The sequence below is a fragment of the Mesitornis unicolor genome, unplaced genomic scaffold (genome assembly GCF_000695765.1).
Source record: "Mesitornis unicolor isolate BGI_N332 unplaced genomic scaffold, ASM69576v1 scaffold8114, whole genome shotgun sequence".
In the NCBI taxonomy this organism is placed as follows: Eukaryota; Metazoa; Chordata; class Aves; order Mesitornithiformes; family Mesitornithidae; genus Mesitornis; species Mesitornis unicolor.
Genome location: NW_010179335.1, coordinates 1 through 10,315, shown reverse-complemented (window position 1 = coordinate 10,315; position 10,315 = coordinate 1). Strand labels below are relative to the sequence as shown.

The window sequence follows — 10,315 nt, the reverse complement described above, 5'->3', positions numbered from 1 at the left end:
CCCTACACAAAGAGGCAAGTGCTAAAAACACAGTTTGAACTCCCACCAATTCCAAAGAACTGCTAGGCTTCCTATACAGCTGAATGGACACCTTTTTTCCCTGTTTAAAAAGCTACAGCATAAGCACTACAGAAAGGAATGTAAAACTCCATTTCCAACTAGCAAGACTAGGTCTGTAGAAGCGTTCAACGTATTTAGACATTTTAGGGGGAAAAAAGTGACATTATTTTGACAAATGAGGTATTAATACTGTAACATAGCAGAAGTCCTCTTTGTCTACTGTCAAAAGCTTTCTAATTGCTCAAATAGGACTAAAACATTTGTTAATACCTGGGTTAAGCGTATCTAAAATGAAAGTTTTCCTCAGGATTTGCTATCTAGATTGAAAGACCAGCAGAGCCGCTCAGCAGCAAACAGATAACCCTGTTTGAGATCCAGCAACAGATTGTCAGGATTATGCTTAGAACTTAACATACCCAGATTGCTGCTTCCTACCCACAGATCAGAAGAGATCTGGCTACCAAGAACACACTTTTAAGTCAACAAAAGCGGGACAGGCAGCACCCTGTAACACGGGCTAAGTCTACAAAGCCAGGTTATTCTGAAACAGAAACAAGTTTAAACCTTACTCAGAAGCTATCATCTCATTCAAGTTCACATCATTTTCAAAATAACTCAGTTCTGACTGCCTCATGCCTTTCCTTCCCTGCCTCCACCAATGACCAAAATACTGCTAGATGAGAAATAGGACTTTTTGCAAGTCTATTTTACAGTTAGCAACGAGGTGTCTCTGAATGGAAAAGCTAAGAGGGGTAGCAGGGTTTCTTACAAAGATTATTAGAACTTTTTCTACAAATCAGCTACACTGCCATAAAAATAGAACTAAAAAAATGTCAGAATGTGCACACTTCATGGGGAAGATTAGAGTGTACAATCTTCCGTATCTGTTAAGTTGCCCGAGCTTCATCTAACAATATTTAGACAGTACTACTACTACTACTTTATTAAGTAGTACCATAGCTAGGATACCAAAAATAAGACAATAAAAAAAAATAAATCACATAGCAAGCTAACTAGCATGCTGCAGTGCTTTCAGTAAGTAGGCTGCTCTCAGCAAGATATCATTCATGCTACAAAGACCACGAGTTACGTTATACAGATGCAACATGAACAGCTAATTCAAGACATTTGTCAAGCACTCTCTCTGAAATGTGCAGCCTTCAATTCAAGAAGCTCTGGAGATAAAAGATTAAAAATCAAAGTCGTTCTGCCTTTAACATGGAAGTTTTTATTCAAGTGGAAAGCACTGTAAAGCAAAAAATCTTCAAAATAAAGAAATTTTAGTCAAATTGGAGTCTAATGTTTAGAACCCCTTAAAAAGTCATTAAAGCGTCCATTAAAAAGACAGACAGTATAGATGCGTGAGCTAAAATATTTTACACGTAATTTCCACTTGTCTTGGTTGACAATAGGAACAACCACTCCCCTAACACAGAGGACCAAATCCAAGAGATACGACATAGAACACCACACACTAATCTTCAGCCCTTAGAAACAAGCCTTCTAGTATAAATGTAATGCATAATAGCAAAAGCATTTCCTTTCCAATACAACCATACACCCACGAAGGTTTCTGACTCTGTAACAATTTCAGAGTTTTTACTGTGCTGAAAAATAACGAGTAAAGAGCTGGTCTTGAACTAAATACATTAATAAAGTTAGTCCATGTTGTACCTTTAAGAAATACCCTACATTTAACTAAGGAGTTGACTGGCCTGTTGTTTTGTCACACACATACACATGCATTTTTTCTCAATGTACTCCCAAAAAAGTTTATATATAATCTTTTTAAAATGTATAATACTTCAAGTTTATATTTGTACAAACTATGTAAATATGCAATATACTATAAGGACATACTGTATACTATATATTTAATATACTTACATAATATATAAGCAATTACATACATAAATGCACCTTTTATACACATATATTTTATATTTTAACTGAGAGGAAATAGCACTAAACAGCATTAGGTCACAAATTCAAAAAGTGCTATGGAACAACAAAAGCATACCAATTTTGACAAAAGTATACTCTTCACGAAAGAAGCATACGTCAATTACAATGTATAGACTCAAATTAGTCTACAAATTTCATTTCAACATGTAAGAGCCTCTAAACTTCCAATCATTTGGCACACAAAAACTTGAAGTAGAGGAGCAAAGGTGTGTGCTGGGAATGAACTGAAGACAACCTGAACAGTACTTATGTTGTTCAGCAAACTGAGCAGACTTTGCTTAAAGAAAAAACATCTCTAAAATATGGAACAAAAGTCTTTTCCAAAACAGATCAAAACACTGTCTATAGCACTAAATGCACTACTTTCTACATCCTGAAATTAAACACTCTTTTTTCAGATTCACTTTTAGAACTCCATACATATTCTGAACACACCGTACACAGAAGCACCCTAAACTTCCCATGAAAAAACTTCTCTCTTGCTGCACCGTCAGTTTATGTACCCATAACTAAATACTCCACGCTGCATCAATTAATTTATTTGGCATCTGACCAAGAGTTGCAGTATGGGGTCAGATACACATGCAAACAACACCGATACATTAAACTCTTGTGGAGATCACACAATCTGTCTGCTGCGTGAAACCAGAGAACAAACTGGTATGAAAACAGCATCAGCAGGAGTGTTTGACTCCTGTTCTAATTACATTATTTATTTATATACCTTACACCTCTCCTAAGATAGCAGTAAGAAAGACACAGACAACATTCATTCAGAATAATACAGTTACATGATTGACAGAAAGTTTACTTTTTAAAAAGGTCTTTGTCCAGCATAACACCATCTGAAGTTGTTTGAAGGGTCAGTCTTAACATATCCATGCACTCTTTCAACCGGGGATCAGATGTACGTAATCCTGTAGATTTGAGCGCCTATTACAATAAAACAGTAATTACTAACATGAAAAGATATGCTATTACAATCAAGTTCTCTACTGCTCAGTTATTTACCAAATAAGAGACATCTGCCACTGTGTATTAGCAGGGACATTTTAACACCTTATTGATCCTTTTGCCATTTCCTTTTGCCATTTTGGCTCAGTCTGATGTCAAAGGATTAACGCCGTTTGAAAGCCAGAGTGATCTAACTACATTTCAGACAAGTAAAAATACTACCCAGCCCTGCCACAGACACAGATGCTTTCAAGCATACTCTTTTGCACACCAGAAGTGAATAACAATACTAGTACACTCATTCTAATTAAATAAACAACATCAGGGTTGGGCGGAATAGTTACATTCCCTGCTGCAGCTAACCATGTACAAACAGAAATTCTTTGTTTTCTATTCTTGCTTTTAGAATATTAAGAAAAAAATCTCTTGTACTATTTAGCTTTCATACAGCACTCTGGAACAGTAAACTTACAGTTATGAATTTATGAACTGGTATTTTTTCTTGTCCTTCTGCAATAGTATAGAAAAGTAGATCTTCTAAGCTAGGAAGAAGACCTTGCTTCACTTTACTGAAAAAAAAAAACAACAAAAAGAAAACACATACATAGATTAGTTTAGTGCATATTTTTATGTATACAGATTTTTGCATTATTCACAAGGAAACACATTTTCACTGCCAATATAACTGCTACCATTAATTCCAAAGAATGCTTTTATCAGTGAACACAAAGCTTAATTCAGCTTTAAGTAGGAAAAAAAAATAGTGAACTTAAAAGTAGCATACACACACTTTACAATAGCAAAGATTTTTAACTGCAACATTGCTATGTTTTTACTGACGTATATTTATTGCTAAGATGATATTAAGAAAGTTTTTGGAGCAGATTCATCATGTCTCCCTCTTCCTGATGTCACAGAGGACAGACACGTTACTTGCACAGAGGATGAAGTATTTATCAGACTCAAAGACCTTCATGTCTCATAATAAAGGTGTAAGAGCAGATTGACCCAATGGTTACACAGGCAAGAAAAAGTAAGATATGATGAATGTTTATTATTTCCTTCAATACAGTCCTGTTTTTAGAAACTCTCAGAAGGACTCCTAAAGCCCTTGTCCTTCTAGAAGCTTATGTAAGCCCCATCAGTTACAGTGAAAGCAAGCAAAGCCATCTGTAGCACAGTACAGTTACCTGAACCACCAGCTCAGGCACCAGAAGCAGTAACTCTCATTGTACATAATTAGCAAAGTTAACATGCCGTGTAGAAAGCAAATAAATTGGCTCTCCAAGTATTCAATGTGTTAACTATTTTACTCCGAGATACATTTCCTGTACGCATGCATTTTTTTGTAACTTGCGTCTCCATTTTAAGTGAATGAAATGAAAGCAATTTTAAATGAAAGCAAGCTGTAATACTGACAGCTTTCCCTCAAGGCCTTTGGAATTTTCCTAAAGGTTTGACCTTGGAGTTTTGCCTTCCTTGCTGGAGTGCAAGTCTGTACTCGGGTCTTTACGGCTCCCCTGTAAATACGGCATTGTAGCACACAGCTGGAATGTACTCTCCAAACTGCTAGGGGTAGTGATGGCAAAGGGCTTTGGATCTGCTTTTTTTTTTAGTCCCCTAAGTGTTTGCTTCTAAACAAAGTCAGTTTAGAGAAAGCCAATGTTCTGATGTTCGATAAGCAAAAATAAAAAACCAAAACAAACCAGTTCTCTAACAAATGTAGACATACGCTAACTAAAATGCAGAGTATGCAGTCTTACACTGTTTTAGCCACCAATTATAAAGTTTAATCTTACAATCTAGTAATATTGGTAATCCTTTGCTACTACACTGTACTATAGAGAAGTTACTGCCCAAAACAAGAATGCTCAGTGGCAGTTCATCTGTTGTTATAGATGTATGTGCGTGTATGCAAAAAGCAGGTCTAAATTCTAGTCATGAAAGTTTTCACAAGATTAGTAATTCTTTGAATAGCAGGACTTAGAGTTGTAACTACAGAAATAAAATACCACCTAGGTAGGCCAATGCAGTCTTACAAACTGACGTTAATCCTCCCTTCTCTCCCAACACTAGCTCACTCTAGCTCAACAACAGGTCAGATTTATGATTATTTTAAATAAAAATCTGATTATACCCAAATACCCTTTAAAATCTAAGACAACCTTTAGACTGCGGTCCCCTCCCTCCTTTCCTCCTAACACACACTGAAAATCAGTAGTAAAAATCTCACCTTTCATTTTCCAATTTATTTAAAACACTGTACTGATGTACTAAGAACAGAAGACAGTTTTGTAAGCCAACAGAACATTCCTTGTCTTCCAGTCTGGATTATTTTTTAATGCTGCTGGCTGACTAATGCACAGACAGGCTGGCAATTCAACCAAGACAAACGACTGCAACTACCTCAAGCAAATTACTGAACACCCTTTTCCCTAAAGAAAATTCAAGCCTTCCATGCAGCCCATTGCGCTTTCAACGTTTTGAGAACAGTACGTCCAGTCAAGCCAAAAGAACCAAAACTACTAACAAACCAACTAAAGCTGTCCTATATCTGCATCCTAACGCTGCAGCTACGTACTGTTTTCAAAGCTATGCTGAGTTACACAGTTTGCACCCCTTAGCAATTTACTAAGCTCTTCAAAGTGTCAAGATTTCATGTTTTAAGGAATGTCTCTGCTAGAAGACTCGCCGCTGGATTGCCAAAGCTGTGACAGAGGAAACTTCCATATTTCACTTGGACAAAACAAGCTGGCAAACATACTGAGAAATTTTAACTGATAGCCTATCTAATTACAAGTTTTTGAGCTATTACTCAGAATTTTACAGCTGTTCCAAATGTAGAATTCCTATCTGGAAGGGTGCAGATAAAACTTCAGACACTTGACCAAGATTTTTATCTATTAAAGAGATGCACACCTTTCGCAGCATAAATTCTCTCTTGACATTGCTTCCACATCCGCTGCTGTTCAACATTGAGTCAGAAAACCTAATTTACCAATGGATCTGCACTGCTAAAAAGCAGAGGATAGCACTCAATATATTTACAGAAAATTGCTCTTTGTCAAATAGTCCATCTTTTGATAAAGTTTATCAGCTAAATAGAGGTGGAAAGGCTTGCTCTGCAGTTTATCAGTCAGTCAGTAACTAGTGTTTGCTTAACCTAAAAGCTATCTTTTGGCACTGTGAGCACACTTAGCAAGACAGTGCTGTTCAACACATGTTGTAAAGAGCTGTTTTTCAAGTCAGGGAATTTGCAATTTCCACAGTTGAATTAAAGTGGAAATTCCAGTTTATTCCATTTCATGAATAATGACTTTTGATAATGTATTTAAGAGGGGAAGTAAGTAAGCACCAGACTATAACACGAGTAGGCATCTCCAGTGGCACTCTAACCTGTGCACTAGAATACTGGCAGATGCTCCACACTGCTCTTTATATCTAAAGAAAAACAGAATGCAGAAATTCCTAGTACAAGGACTTTGCAGTCCGTATCATTCCTTCCTTCAGCTCTTCCTTCTGTATCAGTACGATGCTTACGCCAGATTCCAAGGAGGATTTCACTTTAACAAAAGCTGAATTATAATTTCTACAATACAAGAGATTAAATTTAAAATACAGTGAAACATTCCTACTTTGTACTTTAAGATGTAACTGGCAAAATGCAGGACAGGATTTACAGAACAACAAACGATATAAAGATGTGATACTGCTAATAACAGCATCAGGCTCATTATTAACCTTAAGACACTAGTCAAAAATACGAGCTCACAAGAACTGTGCAAGGGCTGCAACCTGCAGTTGGTAGCCAGTCTATCTAAAACAGGCATCCTCAAGAAGTTGTCCCAATATTGCAGACAACTGATCTCCAACTAAACAATATAACCAAATGCAAGTCACTAAATAACTACTTTCTGACAAAACTATTTATTTAGCAAAACTCAGACCAAAGACAGGCTTTAAGTAGATGTCAAAATGTTTATGGCATTAACAAGAACTGTTGCTACAAAACCTTTGCCTCTAAAGAGGTTATGAAGGGTCTAATGAAAACGCACTTCTAACGGTTTTTTGCATCTTGCCAGTATGATATCCACACTCCAACAGGAGTAACAGCGAGATGAACCACTGCCTGGTTACCACACAGTTATTCCTCTGGAACCTGGACTGGGTGTGAAAGCAAAATGAAATTTAAAAGGCATCTCAAGAATTCTTCCCTGCCTTTAAAAAAGAAGTGCTACCACTCCCTTGTCATTTCAAGAAAAAAATAAATTACTAAACCACTTCCATTAGCCATTTTGCTATATTCCATATACTAGTACCCATCATTATTGCAATTTAGCTATATTTTTAAAAACAGGTTTGCTCACATTTTGCTCCTCCCTCACACCTTAGTTAAGGCCTTTGTAATTTCGAAGTAGTTTATACTAAGATAAACTACGTTTTATCCAATTACTATCCAGAATAAGATGTAAGAATAACAATGCACACTTATTCTGAAAGTAAAAGTGAACAATGCATGGTTACACTGAAAAGAGAAGAGAACGCTATTAAATACACAAGTTTATAATTAAGGACTGTACTAGCTTATTGTGTTTTAAGCATTTAAGCACAAACATAGATATGATTATTGTAATCCACAGCCTTCGTTAATCAAAATATCCAGCCTATGATCACTTCTCAGTTTAAGCTCAAATATTTTTCCTTTCCAATACAGATTAAGTTTCAAGTGAATACACAGAGTGAAGGCCAGATAGCAGGGTTAAGGAGGTGGTGGAAGATGTTTAGGAAAAAATACACACAGGGATCTGGTTATGCAATAGGATACAAGTTATTACATCAGCCACAGACCTCACAATTTATTCCCTCTGAGGCACTAAACTGTTCCTAAATTTCTGTCCAGTCTTTGTAGAAAGCATTTTAGGTTTTCACTTGCAATTCCTACTCTCTGTACACGAGGACTGTTATGCAAGCAAACAAGCAAGAAAATCTGTGCTGTCCTTTGACACTGTTGGTTATTCCTGCATCCTGGAATCATGACCTTAAAACCAAATGGAAAAAATAATCCCTCAAAACAAACAAACAAACAAAAAGAAAAAAAAATGGAAAGCCTAACAAGGACCATGGTCTTTCCAGTTGGGTCCACAAAACATCTGCCAAATGTAACTCAAATGTTATACACTGCTGGGTGGTAAAGTGCTAGAACCAGCAGAACACAGAAAGTGCACCGACTTAGCCCAGTTGTCAACGCAGTACAAAAGCCTGTCTTTTGAACAACTTCACTTTTCTTCTGAATCCTGCACTGTCTTAATATAGCACATATAATGTTCCATCTACAAATGCTTAAGGAAGATTTTCACAATTCTGCATTAAGAAAAATAAGAATTAAAGTATCCAGCAGCCCGGCTACTGTGCCACAGGAATTCCTGCACAGCTTCAACTGAAAAGTAACAGTTTCCAGCTTTCTCCTTGCTATTCGCTGTATGTTTCATGTAATTTTTCCTTGTTCATTTTGCAGTAAGGCTCAAAGAACAAGTATCTGACTTTCAAATACATCCTTTCATCAAAAGTCAAAAATGATTAAAAGTACACAACTGATTTGTGACTACAAAGCCTTACCAGACATATTAGAAATTATAGCATATCCCTAACTGATGTTAGCTGCTATAAAAAACTCAGTTTAAGTTACCTCTTTAATAAATCACTTTTTCAACGTCCTCAAAACCCTCTCACAGTTGGAATACTGATTTTTCTTAAGTTTTTAATGGTACTGTCTGCACTTCTCATTGAAAACAGAAGTACAGCCCCTATAAACCACAACCACTTGAGCCACAGCTGAAAATTTGTTTTTGTTCCAAAACATTATGTATAGCTCTAATTCAACAATGAAACTTCACATATGTTGAATAATACCATGAATAATAGTACACATATGATTGTGTATTACGTTGTATATGGTTATATACTTGATATGTATGCATCTTTTAAGGTGCTTGACAGGAGAAATTGTAAGTGGTGCCTTTAAAGAAGGCTGTATCCCATTGAAATGAAAGGCTTGAATCAAGCTGAGCAGCTAAGACATTTGGTGAGAGAAAAGGGAGAAAAACAAGAAGACAGCTTCTTTCCCTGCCTGCCATGTTGACGAAGTACCAGTTCATGCTAAAAAAAACCACCACCAAAACCCAGAACTCAGAAGCAGAACTATGAACGAGCTAAGGGCCAAAGCCTTCCCAACTGGCCTTGGGGAATCCTTTCCAGACTTCCTCAAAACATTAGACTAACAAAGACTATGCTCATTGTTAAAACATGGTACTCCTTTCTTGGCCTTATTTCCTCTGTCTTTTGCTTTTTTCATCTAGATAATAAGCATAGCAAAGCCTGGGAAAACGGCTAGGTTTTAGATTTTAATTATGTTGCCCCATAAGCAGCGCAAAGACGACACATGGGCTGCCTACAGGAAAGCTGAAGGGCGTATTCCAAACACACACAAAGGAGATGGATCCTCATGGGGCTTGCAGTTAAGCTGTCAAACTTCTCATAAAAGGCTATTGGAGATACTAAGCATATCCAGGCTCAAACAAGAAATGAGCAAACTGTCAGAAGGGAAGTGTGGGAAATGAACAGGACTTTTAAGACTTGCATAATGGTGAAGTCTAACAGCGCAGAATGCTAAAGAGAACCATAAATCCATTTATCTGTCATTATACTTTATTCCCGGTATCCACCACCGGTCATTGCCAGGTACACAAACTGGGGTTGATACACATGTCCCTGACCAATTCTTTTAAGAACATTTCAGCGTCTAATTGAAGAAATATTAACTTCATATACAGTCCTATAATTCTATTACCTCCATATACCTTTGTCACTTGGGGCAAACCAGGACGTCTTGGCACAGGGGCATATTCTGCGGCACCTGTGAACATTCATACACACTAACTGGTGGTAACATCTACTCCTAACTGCGCTGGATGTAGACGTGGAGGAGATAGTGCTGCAAAGCTTCCACGGCAGAACTGTACACCGCCTTTAATAATTAATGTAAGATGACACAGCTTTCACTTCTCTTGAAAAATATTTTACATAGCAGGGCTGGAAAAAAACCCACGAACACACGCCATCTCCTCTGAGCCAAGACACAGGCATCCGCCGCACACACAGAGCCTTACGTGGAAGGGACCCCAGCCAGGTGGGGGCTCAGGGCGTGGACGGGACGCCCGGCAGGGGGCCACACACGCTCCGCGTCTGCGCTTCCCTCCCCCTCCGACCCCCGCACCACGGTACTGGCCGGGCGCCCACAGCAACCACCCAAGGTTCGCGGCAGCCGGGCCCGCACCGC

The 10,315-nt window shown here is 37.7% G+C and overlaps 1 protein-coding gene across 1 annotated transcript in view; it reads right to left on the bottom strand.

Moving 5' to 3' along the window:
* The window catches only part of LOC104539250 (glutaminase kidney isoform, mitochondrial), a gene marked incomplete at its 3' end in the record, with an annotated part of 54,421 nt that extends 49,907 nt beyond the window's left edge, over positions 1 to 4,514 (bottom strand). The window contains exons 1-3 of the mRNA XM_010182726.1: positions 4,441 to 4,514; positions 3,452 to 3,548; positions 2,837 to 2,958 (exon numbers count right to left, since the gene is read on the bottom strand). Of these exons, the coding sequence (XP_010181028.1) occupies positions 2,837 to 2,958; positions 3,452 to 3,548; positions 4,441 to 4,514 (293 nt within the window). The remainder of the gene's footprint in view (positions 1 to 2,836; positions 2,959 to 3,451; positions 3,549 to 4,440) is intronic.
* Positions 4,515 to 10,315: the final 5,801 nt, after the last annotated feature.